This window comes from Erinaceus europaeus, chromosome 4 (genome assembly GCF_950295315.1).
Source record: "Erinaceus europaeus chromosome 4, mEriEur2.1, whole genome shotgun sequence".
NCBI lineage: Eukaryota > Metazoa > Chordata > Mammalia > Eulipotyphla > Erinaceidae > Erinaceus > Erinaceus europaeus.
The window spans coordinates 125,506,273-125,525,465 of NC_080165.1; the positions used below are offsets into that span (position 1 = coordinate 125,506,273).

At 39.2% G+C, this 19,193-nt stretch overlaps 1 protein-coding gene across 1 annotated transcript; it reads right to left on the reverse strand.

Annotated features, from left to right (window-relative positions):
• Positions 1-9,481: 9,481 nt before the first annotated feature.
• CENPW (centromere protein W) lies at positions 9,482-15,950 on the reverse strand. The gene is made up of 3 exons (XM_007528344.3): positions 15,674-15,950; positions 11,740-11,853; positions 9,482-9,922 (listed from the first exon to the last, which is right to left on the reverse strand). Exons 1-3 carry the CDS (start codon positions 15,797-15,799, stop codon positions 9,896-9,898), a joined length of 267 nt encoding a protein of 88 aa, XP_007528406.1. The 5' UTR covers positions 15,800-15,950; the 3' UTR covers positions 9,482-9,895.
• Between the last annotated feature and the right edge of the window lie 3,243 nt (positions 15,951-19,193).

Sequence of the window (19,193 nt, forward strand, 5' to 3'; positions counted from 1 at the left end):
TCTTATAAGCACTATGAAATACTTCTTATATTATCTGCAGTGCATTTTATATGGCCATCAGATATATTTGTTCTTGCAACTTTTAGAATAAAACTATTTTTATTATAAATCTTTTCTATAGATACAAAAATCTGAATGATACTATTTGTGTGATTTCAGAATCTAAAGCATTTTGATACTACTTGTATCTTGTATCTTTAAACTTTTCATAAATGAAACAGCAGTTATTCAACTAAGAAAAAAAACATAAATGCAGTAAGATCTCCTTTAGAAACCAAGAAGAAAATGACTCAGCTGCATCTAGAAATAAAATAATGTTTTAAATTCCAAATGATTGAGTAATATTTTATTATTTTTCTCAAGGGCATAGAATCTATATTACTGGCAATAACATCCCAAAGCACTTTACAAGAGTAGGGTGAGTAATAGTGAAATGATTGCATTTCCAGAAAAAGACACTTACCAAGTTTATGGCTGGTTCTTTCTGCACTTCTTCAGTGATTCAGTCTTTTGGCTAGACATTTTCACTTCTTTTACATCACTGGAGGCTTGACCAAAATATATTTCATGTGACCACACAATTTAAGATTAGCCACATAATTTCAGTCTCATTCATCAATGACAACTAAGCACATAACTTCAGATTCACATTCTTAAATAGCTAGGACTAGTTCAGTGATCTCATTGGCCAAATATCTCTAGCTATATAATTTTGTACCTACATCACATATCATTTGAAAATATATATATTTCTTGTAATTTCCAAAGCTTCGTAACTGAGCTCCCCTTCCCGCCACCCCCACCAGGTAGAAAGATTGGGGTGGGGGAAGAGGAGAGATCATAGCATCAAAACTTTCTCCAGTGTGGGTACTAAGGCCTTAGACTTAGGTCACAAGTTTAGCAAAACAGGGATCTTCCCAAGTGACCTACTGTATATACAAAGAATATCTGTATACCTGACAATAAATCTCACTATGTTTATTTTCCTGTTGTGGAGCTGTTATAAGTATGCGGATCATTTGAAGGCTTACCTACATTTGAAATCACAAAGAACATAAAAACCAAGACAATAAAATGATAGAAATTTGTGAAATTTCAGTTAAAGATGTTAAATATCAATACTATTAGAAACTTGGGGGAGTCGGGCGGTAGCGCAACGGGTTAAGCGCATGTGGCGCAAAGCGCAAGGACCGGCTTAAGGATCCCGGTTCGAGGGCTCCTGGCTCCCCACCTGCAGGGGAGTCACTTCACAGGCGGTGAAGCAGGTCTGCAGGTGTCTGTCTTTCTCTCCCCCTCTCTGTCTTCCCCTCCTCTCTCCATTTCTCTCTGTTCTATCCAACAACAATGACATGAATAACAACAACAATAAAAAAACAAGGGCAACAAAAAGGAAAATAAATATTAAAAAAAAAGAAACTTGGCAATTAAAGTTTTACATTTAAAAATGTCCAAGACTATACATACATATATATGTATATATATACATATATATATATTCCTTCAAAAATTGATTGCCAGAGTATATGTATTTACTACACACTATCACAGGTAGTAATCTGAATTTCCTCTAAACTGTCTGAGTAAGTAATAGAATTAAAAAACTGTACAGTGCCAGGGGGTAGTGTACTTGGTAAAGTGTACATATTACCATGTCCCACAGACCCAGGACTTGAACCCTGGGTTTCTACTTGTAGGGCAGAAGCTCAACAAGCACTGGAGCAGCACTGCAGATGTCTTTTTTTAAATGTTTATTTATTTATTCTCTTTTGTTGCCCTTGTTTTATTGTTGTAGTTACTATTGTTATTGATGTCGTCATTGTTGGATAGAACAGAGAGAAATGGAGAGAGGGGAAGACAGAGGGGGAGAGAAAGATAGATTCCTATAGACCTGCTTCACCGCTTGTGAAGCGAACCCCTGCAGGTGGGGAGCGGGAGCTTGAACTGGGATCCTTAGCTAGTCCTTGAGCTTTGCACCACGTGCGCTTAACCTGTTGCGCTAACTCAACACCTGACTCCCGCAGATGTCTTTTTATTTTTTTCTGTGTGTGTCTCTCTCCCTCCCTATAACTCTCTGTATCAGTATCAAAAACGGGGAAAATATGATCACAAGGTGCAGTAGAGTTGTGCATCTATCCAGTTCCAGCAATAAGCCTGACAGGAAAAAGGAAAACACACACACACACACACAGTATCAAATCTATTAATTCAGTATTCTAACATCTAAAAAAATCACTGTAGTCCAATATGCAAAGATTTCTGGCTTCATGACTTAATAGTTTTTAAAGGAGTAGTGGATTTTACAAAAAACTTCTCAGCTGAATAAGTGCAAGAGACTGGCATACATTAATTATGGCTCTTTGGTTACTACCAGGCCACCCCATCACCTGGGGCCCTAATCAGGGAGTCCCGGGATTCCCACACAAACATGATGGATCTAGACCTCTAACAGATCCCTCCAGCCAGTATCACTGGTCATCTCCATCAGGAACAACATAATGAACCCCTTTGTGGGCCCTTATAGGACCTTGCCCTCACTGTGGATCAACAATGGGACTCCTTCATTCTCCGAAGGGAGGTTGGGCAACATACACTACCACTTGAAGTAAATGGGTCCTGAAATTAGTGCAGCCCAGAATGTTCCTAGCTATGACCTCAGACCTACAGGGATTCTGAGGGATGCTCCTCTGCTGAATATGGGCCCCAGATCAAATTGATGGGGCTTATCTTTATATATTTATATAACAGTATACACAGTTATATACTTATATAAAAGTATGTAAGTATTTATATACTTTTCCCATATTTGGGAGTTACTCTTTTCCCTAATCCAGCTTTCTAGTCCTTTTTCCAACTATGACACCATCTCACCAGACAATAACCTGGGTCCACCTGCATGTTAGCTATCAGACTCAGGCAAAATCTAGTAAAGTCATGGGCCCCTTGGAATATACTTAAAATAGACCTACTAGCTTTTTCCAAAATGGAGATCCCCAAATCTTCATCTGCACTATTCCAGCCTTTAGGTTCATGATTAGTCAACAATTTGTTCTGCTTTATATCTTAATTCTTTTTCAGCCACCAGGTTCCAGATGTTACCATGACACCAACCAGACTTCCCTGGAGAGATGATCCCACCAATGTGTCCAAGAAGCTCCATTTCTTCAGAGCCCAGCCCCACTAGTGAAAGAGAGAGATAGGCTGGGAGTATGGATCAACCTGCCAAAGCCCATGTTCAACACAGAAGCAATTACAGAAGCCAGACCTTCCACCTTCTTCACCCTACAATGATCCTGGGTCCATACTCCCAGAGGGATAAAGAACAGGAAAGCTCTCAAGGAAGGGGATGGGATACAAAGTTCTGGTGTTGGGAATTATGTGGAATTGTATGGTCTTGTCAATATTTCCATTTAATAAATTTTTAAAAATTAAAAAAAAACTTTTCAGAGACATCTATATAATATATACTTTTCCTTCCTTCAGTGACAGAATTCTAATTGTGCTCAGACACAGACTGCTTGCCAAAAATTAATTTTAAAAAAAGACCTTACAAGTATATTTAACAAAAAGGTGTGAGACATGTAAAATAAAAACTATCTGGCATTGATAAAGGGGACAGAAAAAAAAAAGCCTATATCATTGGATTGAAGAATTTATAATGTAAAAATATCCACAGTATCTAAAGCAGTCAATTTACAGATCTAATATAATCCTTATCAAAATCCTAGTGGAACTTTGCACAGAAAAAGAACTAACTATTCTAATGTTTATAAGCAAGTCAAAAAAAGACCCCAAATAGTCAAAGCAATTCTAACAAAAATATAGCTGGAAGCATCATACTTTTTAATCTAAAGTCATAGCCAAAGCTAACTTATCAAAACAATATATAACAGGAGTATGAAGGAAACAGATATTTTGGGTATTATAATAGAAGAACCCACAGAGATTAGTCCAATGAATTCTTAACAAAGACATGAAGAACATAAACAAAGGAAAAAATATATAGTATCTTCAACAAATGACATTGGGTAAATTGGATATCCATTTGCAAAAGAATGAAACTACACATCATTCTCACATTGTTCTTAAAAATTAATTGAAAATGGACCAAAGTCTTAAATGTGAGACCTAAAACCATAAAAATTTTAGAAGAAAACATAGGGGAAAAGATTTCTGGCATTAATCTTGAAAGTGATTTCTTGGATAAGACATTAAAAGCTAAAATAAAGATAGGACTATATCAAACTAAAGAACATTTTTACATATATATTAAAAAGCCAGCAGTAAATCAAAATATTTACAACCGATCTCATTGTAAGTTAATATAGAAAAAAATACATAAGGAAGATATACAACTTAATTTTTTAAAAAAGCAAATAACTGAATTAAAAGTTGCACGTAAAAAAGATAACTCTGTATCATTTACTATGCTGTGCATTTACCATGGACTAATTGGACATAAAAAGATAACTGTATTATTTACTATGCTGTTTCTGTCAGTCTTCAACCCTCCATTATTCTTCAGAAGTCTGAATATAAGGTGCCTCTCACTCACCCTCCTTGAGTGCTCTGCAAAAAGCAACAACTAATGAACATGTTAAATATGATAAAAATGTATGGTCTGAAAGTAAGGAAAACAAAAGCTGGATAAAGCAAGATACCAGCATACTTTAATCATGGCTCTTTTGGTCACATCCAGCCACCCTATCATCCAGAACCCTAGTCAGGGAGTCCTGGGATTCCCACATAGATATGATGGGCCTAGACCTCTAACATATCTGTCTCTCCACCATCACTGATCATCTCTACCAGGAACAATATCATAAACCCTCTTGTGGGCGTCTACAGGATCCACAATGTAGAACAATGTTAGGGACTGCCCTACTCTCTGAAGGGAGGCTGTGTCATACTCTGCCACTCAAGGAGGAAGTGAGTGCAGCCTAGAATGTTCCTAGCTATGACCATGGAATGTGAACTCAGATTGACAAGGATGCAGAGGTTACACAGGCTCCTGTGCTGAATATGGGCCCCAGATCAGATTGATGGGGTTTATAGTTAATGGTATTTATATACTTTCCCCATATTTGGGAGCTACTCTCTGCCCTGACATACCTTTTTGTCCTATTTCCAACTCTGATACCATCTCCCCACATAATACCTTTATCTCACTTGCATGTTAGCTGTTAGGCTCAGGCAAAAATTAGTAAAGTCATGGGTCCCTTGGTATATAGTTGCGGAGGTCATATAGGTTCCTAAGCTGAATATGGGCTCCAGATCAGATCAAATTGATGGGGTTTACAGTCAACAAAATTTACACACATTTCTCATATTTGGAAGCTACTTCCTTCCCTGATGCACTTTCTGGTCCTTTCTCCAGCCATGACATCATCTCCTCAGACAATAACTTGGATCCACCTGTGTATCAGATGTCAGACTCAGGAAAAAAAAAAAAAAAGAAAAACACTAGTATAGTCACAGGCCCTTTGGAACATAACTAAAATAGGCCTACTAGCTATCTACAAAACAGAGACCCATTGTTGGTATGCTTCTAAATTCTGCTTCTAAGACGCCCTTCTGTTTCATTGGTTTCACCCCCCTGCTTAACACTGTATTCTATTTACACAAACCACTGTTAACTAAGCACTGCCCTGCCTCCAGGACATTGGTTTAATCCCATTGGTTCATACTTTTTGCTCTGCCCCCTCTCCTTGTCACACCCTGATTTCCACCAATCTCTTTTTGCTCCACCCTCTCTATGTCACATCCTGTTTCCACCCTACTTGGTGAGTATATATACAGCTGCTCTGTCACCAGAATCATCAGAAGCACTTCACCAGGACTTCCATCTCTAAGAGGCTCTGGAGAGAGCCTATAAGCTGATCTGCACTGGCAGCCCCAGGATATATAAGGACAAGACTGTGATTAGAGATAGCTTAGATTGCACTGCATTCCACATGAATAAAGACTAAACTGCATACCACTCAGCCATGAGTCTCTGGTCGTCTTTCTACAGCCCGTGAAGCTAGCCCCGCCTGGCAACTTTCTGGTCCTTTTTCCAGCCATGACATCATCACCTCAGATGATAACTTGGATCCACCTGTGTATCAGATGTCAGACTCAGGAAAAAAAAAAAAAACACTAGCATAGTCACAGGCCCTTTGGAATATTACTAAAATAGGCCTACTAGCTATCTACAAAACAGAGACCCCAGTCCCAACTTTTCATCTGCACTATTCCACCCATTAGGTTCATGATTACTCAACAATTTGTTCTGCTTTATGTTAACTCTTCTTTCAGCCACCAAGTTCCAGATGCTATCATGATGCGAATCAGACTTCCCTGGACAGACAACCCCACCAATGTGTCCTGGAGCCCCTCTTCCCCAGAGTCCTGCCCCATTAGGGAAAGAGAGAGGCAGGATAGGATTACGGATCGGCCTGCCAACGCCCATGTTCAGCGGGGAAGCAATTACAGAAGCCAGACCTTCCACCTTCTGCATTCCACAATGACCCTGGGTCCATGCTCCTAAAGGGATAAAGAATAGGAAAGCTGTCAAGGGAGGGGGTGGGATACGGAGGTCTGGTGGTGGGAATTGTGTGTAGTTGTACCCCTCTTATCCTATGGTTTTTATAAATAAAAAATAATAAAATAGAATAAGTAGACTTCCTAGCTTTTTCCAAATGAAGACCCCAAATCTCATATGCTCTATTCCTACCTTTAGGTTTCTGATTATGAAATAATTTGATCTGTTTGATATCATAATACCTTTCAGCCACCAAGTTGTAGATGCTACCATGACTCTAACCTGATTTCCCTGGGCAGATGACCTCCCATGTATCCTGGAACCCCACCTCTCCAGAGCCCTGCCCCCTAGGGAAAGATAGAAACAGGCTGGGAGCATGGGTCGACATGCCACCACCCAGGTCCAATCGAGAAGCTATTACAAAAGCCAGACTTCCCAACTTCTTCAACCCATAATGATCCTGGGTCCATACTCCCAGAGGGATAAAGAATAGGAAAACTTCCAATGGAGGGGATGGGATATGGAATTCTGGTGGTAAGAACTGTGTGGAATTGTACCCCTCTTATCCTCAGGTCTTGTTGATAGTTATTAAATCAATTTAAAAAATTTAAGCATGGTCTGCATTTATAAATTCAGGAATTACTCACAAAATGACATTCTTGAAAACATTATCTGATCTACTTAACATCAAAATTCATCAAAAATTCACATACAGCACTAATAAGAAATGTTTATTAGAGTTAGAAATGTTCTTTCCCTTTGAGCAATCCATAAAAAATTAAAAAAAAAAATTTTTTAATCTGATGACAGGGCCAGGTGGTGGCACACCTGGTTCAGCACACACATTATTACAGCGCACAAGGACTTGGGCCCAAGCCCCTGGATGCCACCACAAGGGGAAAGCCTCAATAGTGATGAAATAGGGCTACAGATGTCTCTCTCCCTCTATCTTAATTTCTCTTTGTCCTATCCAATAAAATAGAAAGGAGGAAAAGAAAAAGAAAGGGAAAGGAAAGAAGAGAAAAGAGGAGAAAAGGAAAGGAAGGAAGGGAGGGAAGGGAAGGGAAGGGAAGGGAAGGGAAGGGAAGGGAAGGGAAGGGAAGGGAAGGGAAGGGAAGGGAAGGGAAGGGAAGGGAAGGGAAGGGAAGGGAAGGGAAGGGAAGAGAGGAAAGAAAAGGTAGCATCCAACCGTAAGACAGGGAGCAGATGACAAGTGGTTCATGTGTATCACAAAGTGAGGTCGCCAGACTGGTGGGCCTCCCAACTGACTGAGGAAAGATCTCAGATGGTCAGGATACACTGTCATAGACAACCACTTCTCCAACACCATGGGACTGGCTGGCCTTCATCTCACAGTGGTTTCTCCTCCTCTACCTTACCATCACCCCACTGGCCCATCAAACACCTCAGTACAGGTTAAGTGAAGTTAGATTTTTATCTAAATTTTTTTAAATTTATGCCTAATTTTACAATTTCATATGAAAAACATCAATTTGTAAATTACTAAGTAAAATCTGAAATTTCTGGGCTTCAGAAATGCATCACTTCAATCCTTATTACAGAAAAACAAGTTAAGTATTTGACTTTTTCACCACTTGTAATGATTTCTGGAACCAGTTAATGACGTTAACCATTTAATTAGGATACTTCTGTAACTTTGGATTTTAAATGCAAGAATTCAGTAAGACATTTGATAAGGATAAGTTTAGTGCTTCTCAGCACTAATGGCAAAGTAAGCATGTTATTATTTTTCTCTGTTTCACAGGTCTTTATTTATGTATTCTCCCAATTTTCAAAAATTAAATAAATATGAGTATAAATAAAAATAAAAATGAGTAGAACAGGTTTAAAAGCTAATTCTTCATTTTGTGCACTTTCAGGGTCCTATGCATGTAGTATACCCTCTTGTCAGTGAAGTGGCTTCTTCAGAACATTCTGCAAGAATATTAAGCCCTGTTATTGCATTACTATAGATTGTGCACCAACTTGGAAATAGTTCTCTGCCTAACCATGATGCATGTTTATAAAGAAAAATCGTAACTTTTCTGATAGCCCAGTATAAACAGATGTAGGAGTCACCTCAAGATACAACTGTACTCAATTTTTTTCCTTATTAGTGATTTAATATTGATTTATAAAATTACCTATCAATAGAGGTATAATTCATTATCGTTCCCACCAAAGTTCTGAATCCCCAATCCCTCTACTGCAAATCACAACAGTTTTCCTAAGGTTGTAGATATGGGTTAACTATATTTTATACACCTGTCTATATTTGTGTAATTACCCCCCTTTTTAAATAAAATTATCTTTATTCTTATTTATTGTATAGATAACCAGAAACTGAGAGGGAACAGGTTGAGAGAGGGAGAAATAGAGACACCCGCGACACTACTTCACCACTGACAAAGCTTCCTACCTGCAGGTGGGTACTGGGAGCTTGAACCTGGGTCATATACATGTGCGCTCAACCAGGCGCGCCACCACCTTTTAAAGGTCCACTTTGAAGACAGCTCATACAGCAACAACTTGTACCCTCAGAGCATCATGAGCAGAGACTGTGGCCACTTGGGGGCACCCAGGCAAGAGTGGGCTGGTGGAGCTGCACTGGACAGGCAGCAATGTCTACAAGGCCAAGTTCATCTCCTCGACCACTGTGCACGCCTAACAGGTGGAGTCTGAGGACAGGTCTCAGCTGATGGTGAAACCCATGACCTCTTCACGCTGGAAGAGGCCCTGCCCAAGAGGATGCAGTCTAATGTCCCTCAGCACGGGGCTCCCCAGGACCACGTCTTCTCCTCAGATGAAGATGTGAAGCCCGCCAAGTGAACCCGGGTGTAAGGGGGCCTAGATTTTAAGTTCATCTGTAGGGAGCTAAGGATATGGTGGTGGGAACTGCATTAATCTATACTCCTATTAACCTATTAAATAAATTAATTTAAAAGTAAAGAAATATACCTCTTCAAATTAATTCATAGTTTTTTATTTACAATCTGTCAAACATATAACAGTAACAAAATAGGGTGTAATGAACTGTAGGCCACATTAAAGGAATAAGCACAATTCCTCAATAATATATAGTCCTCTGTGTTTACTTGAGGTTGATTAACAAATACAAATACACACACCCTCAAATAGCTGGTATTTTAATTAAAAAAAAAAAAAAAAAGATGCACGGGTAGATAGCATACTGGTTATGCAAACAGACTCTCATGCCTGAGGCTCCCAAAGTCCCAGGTTCAATCCCCTGCACTACAATAAGCCAGAGATGAGCAGTGCTCTGGTAAAAAAAAAAAAAAAAAATCAAAGTGCCTCCATTGCATATTACCAGCTAAAATAATATACCATGTTTTTAAAAAATGTATCCTTTGACTTCTAGCCTCGACTCTTCTTTAGAATTACCTGTAAGGAGGAAAATGAAGATTCATATTAAACTTAAAGATACACACACACACACACACACACACACACACACACACACACAAATAATTCAGCCATAGATGATACAATGAGAATAGGACTTACAGGTATGGGGTCCCAAGATCCATTTCCCCAGCACATGTATGGGGGTAATGCTCTGTAAGTATGGTTCTCGTTCTCTCTCTCTCTCTCCCTTAATAGTTAATTCTATAAAAAGACATATACAAAGAGGCAGACTGTAAAAATAAATTACTATTTCACTCTTGGTCAATCAGAAAAAAGCTCTCTCTATATAACAGCACTGTAACTATCCCAGTAAGTATACAGCACATTATGTTACCTAAGTTTATCTGACCCCAGAAGCTTTCCATGCTGAGTCACCCATTAACATAAATGGAAGTAATGATTTCAGAACTCTCTCCTAAATACTCTGTTACATTCTATAGAACTATCAGTAAAAAAACAATCTCCCCTGTTTATGAAATTTAATTTACATAGCAATACAACCCACTATGTAAATTGCTATGTGGAAAACTAAGAAATGTTATGCATGTACAAGCTATTGTATTTACTGTTGAATGTAAAACATTAATTCCCCAATAAAGAAATAAAAAAATTTAAAAAAAAAGAAATTTAATTTACAAGTACTCAGATATCAAAACAAGGTTTAAAAACCAAGTGGATAATAAGGAAGCCTTAAAATGATCAAGTAATAAATTTTAATATATTTCAAGGTTATAAACTTAAGTATACAGAGATTTTTGCAAACCATACAATAGTTCATTTCCTTTTGCATGGCAATAAAGTAGTGGCCATTAGAAATCCATAGTGGGAGTCCGCGGTAACACAGCGGGTTAAGCGCACATGGTGTAAAGCGCAAGGGCTGGTGAAAGGATCCCGGTTCAAGCCCGCCCCCACCCCAGCTCCCCACCTGCAAGGGAGTCTCTTCACAGGTAGTGAAGCAGGTCTGCAGGTGTCTATCTTTCTCTCCCCATCTCTGTCTTCTCCTCCTCTCTCAATTTCTCTCTGTCCTATTTAACAATAACGACATCAATAACAACAATAATAACTACAACAAGAGAAACAAAAGGGAATAAATATGAAAGAAAGAAAGAAAGAAAGAAAGAGAGAAAGAAAGAAAGCCATAGTACAGATATGATGAAAAGTGAATGTAGAACTGGGTGGGTGTGCACCTGGTTAAGTGCACATTACCATCTGCAAGGACCTGGGTTCACTCCCCCATCCCTCACTTGTAAGGAGAAAGCTTCACAAGTGGTAAAGCAGTGTTGCCAGTGACCCTCTGTTTCTCTCTTCCCTCTCAATTTCTCTGTCCTATCAAAATAAAATTTTAAAATCTTTTTTTAAAAAGTAAATCTCACTCTCAGGCAGAAGTTGAAAAACAAGATCAGAAAAGAAAACACAAGTAGAACCTGAAATGGAATTGGCATATCGCACCAAAGTAAAAGACTCTGGGGTTGGGTGGGTGGGGAGAATACAGGTCCATGAAGGATGACAGAGGACCTGGTGGGGGTTGTATTGTTATATGGGAAACTGGGGAATGTTATGCATGTACAAACTACTGTATTTACTGTTGAATGTAAAACATTAATTCCCCAATAAAGAAATAAAAAAAGAAGAAAAAAGTAAATCTAACTCATAATTAAAAACCACTGAATTGAAAAGTCAAGCATTAATTCCCTCAACAAGGCTGAATAAGAGTCTAAATTAGACAGAGATAAGAAAACCAGGCCATATTTTTGAAATCAACTCTTACTCGACAGAAGAAATTCAGATTTTACCTTTGCTGCAGCCATTACATGCTCTTTTTTAATGACTCCACATTTATCCTCACATGCTTTTGTTCTGGACTCTTCTGCTAATCGGTGAATAAACAATAAGCAATTCAAATGCACCTTAAGAGATAAAATTGCAGAAAACAATAATTTTTATTCAAGTATCAATGCTCTGAGATAATAAAAAATTTAAAAAACAGAAAATTCCAAAATTTAATGGCATACTAGCTAAAAATGTGATTTAAAAAGTCATACTCCTTTATGTAAAGTAGTAGTATTCAGTTTAATGTAGATTCCATAAAAAAGATATTTAGGAGGAGCTGGGCGGTAGTGCAGCGGGTTAAGCACATGTGGAAGCATAAGGACCAGCATAAGGATCCCGGTTCAAGACCCAAGCTCCCCACCTGCAGGGGAGTCACTTCACAAGCATTGAAGCAGGTCTGCAGGTGTCTATCTTTCTCTCCCCCTGTCTTCCCTTCCTCTCTCCATTTCTCTGTCATATCCAACAACGACAACATCATCAACAACAATAATAACTACAACAATAAAAAAACAAGGGCAACAAAAGGGAATAAAATTATATAAAAAATATATATTTAGTTATTACAATACATGAAATAAGGCTAGTTAAGGCTAACCAAAGGCCATAGGTGGTAACACTGTGATTAAATATCATTATATCAAAACTCTGGAAATCCTGGATGTGGCACAGTGAGCTGCCTCAATTTAATTTTCCCTTTAGGATCACACTATTATTTAAATTATTGGTAGAATCTCTTCCATACTTTGTTTTTATGTTGGTTGCCTGAGGTAACTACATGTTTAGGTCCAATTAGTACTTTTAATTGTAGTCACTGACATGCAGTGAGAAGAATGACTAATATGAAATATTTAATGTTAACTATCATGTGTAATGCATTACACCATACTCCCACAGTTCTGAATGTTACATAACTAGGCAATGTATTTATTATTTTTACTATGCAGCAAGATACTCTGTCTCCTTTAATTCTCATAAGAACTCCCGAGGTAAAGCAAACAAGTTTGATTTTATACATTTTATCATGGCTTGCTTTCTTTCTTTCTTTCTTTCTTTCTTTCTTTCTTTCTTTCTTCCCCTTTTCACCAGAGTCCTACTTAGTTTTGTCTTGGTTGGGTTTTGAGGACTAAGCAAGGAATCCAAGGCCTCAGGCATGAAAGTCATCTACATAACCATTAAGCTATCTCCCTTCCCCCCTCCCATTTCCTTTTTCAGCAAAAAAAAATATATATATATACAAGACAGGATTTCCTTTCTATGTAAAATTCCCAACTCTAAAGATAAATAGCTTCCAGATGCCCTTAGGATAATTCCAAATTAATAGTAACTAGCAGGTGAGTAGGCTTTTCTAGTTTCAGCTTGAACTTTTATCACTATTATTTGTCACAAATAAAACTGTGTCTACATACAGGTAATCAGTTTGTAGACTTCTCTGAAAAATCTAATGCCCCCAATCGGTAAGATTCTGTAGATCCACGGTTCCCTAAACTTGCTACCACCACACACCATGTATGCAGCAATTATCATCTCTCTTCCTCACTGTATTTACTATAAGGTAAGAACTACTGATATCCAATACTGTATTTCAACTGGTGTTAAACTTAAGGCTCAATAAGCAGAAGTTACTCCATCACTTCAAGAGCAAAAGCAGATCTCCCCATAGTTCATAGACCAATCATCCCCATAAACCTATACTTCCAAGGCTTGGTTTGTTTTGAGTTACTAACCTAAACTGAACAGTCATTTCCTCTTCTTGGGCAGGCATGATGTGTCACAAATACTAAGACAAGTCGATATTACTTTGTTTTATATTATGGAAGAACGTGAGGACAAAAGACACTGTGGCAGAATGGGAGAAGGAAACTATAGCACCAAAGAATCCTTAATGCAGTGGAGGCTGGGCTTGAACCCAGCTGGGGCACATAACAAAACACAGTATCCAAGAAAGCTAGTTTTGCTCAGCCCCTAGAATTTGTTACATATTCCTCTGTCATCAAACAGTGGAGTACAGTCCCTTAAATGCACTGGAATTTAAATTATCAGCCAAAACAACTACATGTTAAGATGTCTAGTGAGGTACTGATAGGAACTTGAAAAAAAATAAGATATTCCATCTAGTACTAACATTGTGGGGAAAAAAAGTCACATAATCATAATCAGAGTTACATAAACCATTAGCACACAGATATCTACACAACATAACACCCTACTAAATCTAAAAGCTAAATGTGACGCAGGAAAAATAAACAATTTATTCAAATTTAACTAACACCAGCCTGGAAAAATGCAATCAAATAACACATATCCCAAGAATTGCAGAAAAGTAAAACAAGTCTGTTATTGTTGTAAGTTACATCAATCCACGTAGTAACCATTAAATTCCAGAATGCAGTCTGAATGTTTAACGTACCATGGCAAACACTAAGAAATCAAAAGTTCCTAACTCAACGTTTCCATTTTCATGTGAAAATCAAATTGAAAAAATTAAATACAAGTGTGTGGAAACAGACAGTAGAAAGACAAGATTAATAAGGCACCTTCTGCAACCCCATAAAGAATTCTGGTTCATATCCCCAGATGGAGAGAAATGTTAAGGGATGACCAGAGGGCTCTGAACTCCAATTCCATCAAGGTCTGGAAGAGAGAAGAGGAAAAAATAGGAAGGACAATCAGAAGTAGCAATAGGTGTGCATGTGATTTAGAAAGGGAGAGAAGCTTTCTAGCCATGACATCATCTCCCCAAACAATAACTTGGGTCCACCTGCATATCAGATGTCAGGCTCAGGGAAAAACTAGTACAGTCATGAGCCCTTTGGAATATAAGTATTCCAAAATACTATTAGCTATCTACAAAACGGAGACCCCAAATCTTGATCTGCAATATTCCAGCCTTTAGGTTCATGATTAGTCAACAACTTGTTGGCTTTATATGTTAACTCTCTTTTCAGCCAGCAGGTTCCAGATGCTACCATGATGTCAACCAGACTTCCCTGGAAAGACAACCCCAACAATGCATCCTGGAGACTCCCCAGAACCCCGCCCCACTAGGGAAAGAAGAGAGGCAGGCTGGGAGTATGGATCGACCTGTCAATGCCCATGTTCAGCAAGGAAGCAATTACAGAAGCCAGACCTTCCACCTTCTGTACCCCATAATATCCCTGGGCCCATACTCCCAGAGGGATAAGAATAGGAAAGCTATCAGGGGAGGGGATGGGATACGGAGATCTGGTGGGGGGAACTGTGTGGAGTTGTACCCCTCTTATCCTATGGTTTTGTCAGTGTTTCCTTTTCTAGAAATAAAAATTTTAAAAAAAGGTAAAGAAAGCAGGACCATAGAAAAAACGGATATATATATATATACATTATTATAATATATATAAAATAGTCAACCCATATCTGTGACCTTGGGATAACTACTGCAGTTTCCAAGAAGGGAATGGAGACACAGAACTGTTGTGGAATTGTACCCCCGCTATCTATACATAATTTTTTAAATCACTAATAAAAAAATATTAAGAGGTTAAAAAAAAAAAAAGCTTCACTGAGGAAGTGACATCTGAAGTGGATTTGGAACTTGCTTTGCCGAGTCGGTTATATTTCAAGCCCTTTAGTAAGGACATCAAGCTCAGTATTAGACTTGAGTTCCTGAACGTCAATGTTTAAGAAAATTGGTAAACAAAAGAATGTGGCCAATCCCTTCCCATGTTAAAAAAAATAAAGAAATGCAGATATCTGCCTTCCAGCGGGCCCTAAGATGCGCTGGGACAGGCTGGGCCGCGCCGGCCTACGTAGTAACTCTGGGCCTAAAGCACTGGCTGCCGGCGGCAAAATAAAGCTCCGATTTATTTTCCCAAAGCTCCCCCTACCCTCCTCCCAGCCCAGGAAGCCACACAATCTCACCAGTAAGTCGCCGCCTGTCCCTAAACGAAGATGAGGTTTCTGTCGCTTGAAGACGCGCCGTAGAAAGCCGCGGGGAGCCTTCCGCTTGATCAGCTTCCTTTGAGAGACTGTGGTCGAAGGCGCCATTCTTTCCCGCAGGCACTAAGGGATGGTTTCTGAGGTCCCCCGAGCGCCTGCTGGACCCGGGAAAAAACGCTCAGCTGCTCCAGATGATATTCAGGCTCTAACTCTCCAGCCACGACTATTTTGAAAATGCCGCCCAGACCGCAGGGCGCAGGGCGCTCAGCAGTGACGTCACGTCCTTCAGGCCCCGCCCCCAAAGCCGAGCTGTTGGTAGGACCAGTCCTGAGAGCATGCCTTGAGACCTCATTAAAAGGCCTAGACTGTTCGAGCCCTCAGTTACCCACTTGCAGGGGAGTCGCTTCACAAGCAGTGAAGCAGGTCTGCAGGTGTCTATCTTTCTCTCCCCCTCTGTCTTCCCCTCTTTCTCCATTTCTCTCTGTCCTATCCTGTAACGACATCAATAACTACAGCAATAAAAATCAACAAGGGGAGCGAGAGGGAATAAATAAATTAATTAATTAATTAACAATAATACTAAAAGGCCAGGGGTTTCTTACTTTATGTCTGAATTACACCGTCTCTGCAACTAATTCTATGTTCTATGTTAGGTAGTGGGGAACGTTGACTTTTTAGGGCAGCTACACTTACTCTCCAGCCTAACTTAACCCTAAACTAATACAGATTCATACATAGATGAATAAAAAGAAATTGGTTATATTTAATCTTAAAGGGGGGGGGCTAAACTTCCTAGCAAGACTGATTTTTAAAAAATATTTATTTATTTATTTCCTTTTTGTTGCCCTTGTTTCCATTGTTGTTGATGTCGTCGTTGTTGGTAGGAGAGAGAAATGGAGAGAGGAGGGGAAGACAGAGAGGGGGGAGAGAAAGACAGACACCTGCAGACCTGCGTCACCACTTGTGAAGTGACTCCCCTGCAGGTGGGGAGCCGGGGGCTCGAACCGGGATTCTTGAGCCAGTCCCTGCGCTTTGCGCCACGTGCGCTTAACCTGCTGCGCTACCGCCCGACTCCCCTGCAAGACTGATTTTAACAGCTAATACTACACACTTTGGCAGTCTCGTTTGGTTTTATTTGAGATCTTTCTGTGATTCTAGCTTTTCTTTATGATTGCTGCTGTTTCCTTTCATTTTAAGGTCTCTCCATAATGTTGTAATAATTCAGACATGCTTAAATACTATGTCATTGATACTTTTACTATTTCTCCAAGCAATTAACTTTTCTACTTCATGAATTGTCTTTGTTGGATTGTTTTGAATCTGTATACATGCTGTACTATTTCCATCCTTTAAAAAATAATTTCATTTTCAACTACTCCCCTTTCACACAGAAATTAAAAACTAGATGACTGGCTTTGTTACTTGTAATTCCGTTTTGCTAGTCTCTCTTAAACTCACAGCAGTCAACTGATTGTGTCATCAGTCCACCAAGGCAATTTTGATCAACATGAACAATAATGTGATACTTTCAAATCAAATGGTCAATTCTCAGGTTTCAGGGTTTTGTTTTAAATTTTTTAACAAATGATATTTGTTGGCTCTTTTAATCTTTTCCCACAAGAAATATTCTTTCCCCAGTGGACAAAAATGTTACTTTGTTTTTCCTCCTACCTTGCATTTAGTTTCCTTGTGTAACTCTTCTTTGTGTCACTACTCCCTAAATATTGGAGTATGCCTCCCCGTCTCTGTTCTCCAATTCTTTTCTATCTAAACTTATTTACTGATATTAGAACTTTAAATACCATATGTACATCTTCAGCTGATTCTCTTTTCTAAACCTCAGACATTGAATGCTAAATTTACATTGGCACTTAAAATTCAAGTATAGTGTAAATTTTTATTTACATGTCTAAGTTACTTATTTTTTTTATTTTAAAATTTATTAGTGAGAGAATGGTTTTTTATCTACTATCAAGTCCCAGATTATGTTCTTCCCCCCCCCCCAGATTATGTTCTTTTTTTTCTTTTTTATTTAAGAAAGTATTAATAAGCAAAACCATAGGGTAGGAGGGGTACAACTCCACACAATTCCCACCACCCAATCTCCATATCCCACCCCCTCCCCTGATAGCTTTCCCATTCTCTATCCCTCTGGGAGCATGGACCCAGGGTCATTGTGGGTTGCAGAAGGTAGAAGGTCTGGCTTCTGTAATTGCTTCCCCGCTGAACATGGGCGTTGACTGGTCAGTCCATACTCCCAGTCTGCCTCTCTCTTTCCCTAGAAGGGTGGGTCTCTGGGGAAGCTGAGCTCCAGGACGCATTGGTGGGGTCTTCAGTCTAGGGAAGCCTGGCTGGCATCCTGATGACATCTGAAATCTGGTGACTGAAAAGAGAGTTAACATACAAAGCCAATCAAATTGTTGAGCAATCATGGACCCAAAGCTTGGAATAGTGGAGAGGAAGTGTTAGGGGGATACTCACTGCAAACTCTAGTGTACTTCTGCTTTCAGGTATATATTTTGCAGTAGTTTACGGATACGTGTGAACATATGCTCTCTCACACAGAAACTGGTGTATATCTAGGTTTTGGGACTTTGTTAGAAAGTGAACCACCTGAGATGGAATTAGAGTATACTATGAAAGGAAAGGTCTCACCCGAGTAATGAAGCTGAAGGGTTGTCATTCCACACGTGAAGTCTCTGGACACAGTCTGAAGTGAAGCATGTTGAGGTGGCAATCGTTGCATTGATTAAGCTGTGATCTGCAGACGCAATATTATTTGATATGGATTGGGAGAGGCATACGGGAAAGTGGGCCCTATCCAAGGGTTCCAGAATTGGGGGAAGAAGAGGCTTTATAGTGGAGATGTGAGGTTCCTGCTGTCTTAGGGTTCAAAAAGACAATCGATAGTTAATGTTATCATCACATTATTTGGTAACTGGGTTAACTTTGAAAAGTCCTTTTGTTAGTTAGGGTTTGCTGTACAGTACCCAGTATCTTGTATATAGCTGTGCTATTGGTTGCTTCTGATCTACTTGGTCTAGGCTTTTGAGACAGTCTGCATATCAATTACACAGCCTATATATTAAAAAGATTCAGTTTGTGTTTTGAAAAACTTTGAGACATACAATTAATTATCCCCCTCTCATATTAATTAACTAGTGATTTATATGACTACATTTTACTAGGAGTGTACATAAACACCATTCCCACCACCAAAAGACTATGACCCATCCCTCCCACCCACTCCCACCCCCCACTGTCCCAGGAAGCTGCAGGTCTACCCCTCACCACAGGGCTTTTACTTTGGTGCCCTACTTACAATTTGGTCAGGTCCTGCTTTTAGTTTCCCTTTCAGATCTTCTAAGTCAGCTTCTGTTGATGAGTGGGATCATCCCATACTCATCTTTATCTTTCTGACTTAGCTCACTTAAAATAATTCCTTCTAGCTCTGTCCAAGATAGGACAGAGAAGGCAGGTTCATTATTCTTGATAGCTGCAT

Bases quoted from the DNA above. Each gene is read 5' to 3' on its own strand.
- CENPW (XM_007528344.3), bottom strand. From the start codon at position 15,799: ATGGCGCCTTCGACCACAGTCTCTCAAAGGAAGCTGATCAAGCGGAAG. The intron at 11,854-15,673 runs GTGAGATTGTGT...TTATCTCTTAAG, and splicing joins GGACAGGCGGCGACTTACTG to GTGCATTTGAATTGCTTATT. The intron at 9,923-11,739 runs GTAAAATCTGAA...TCCTCCTTACAG, and splicing joins ATGTAATGGCTGCAGCAAAG to GTAATTCTAAAGAAGAGTCG.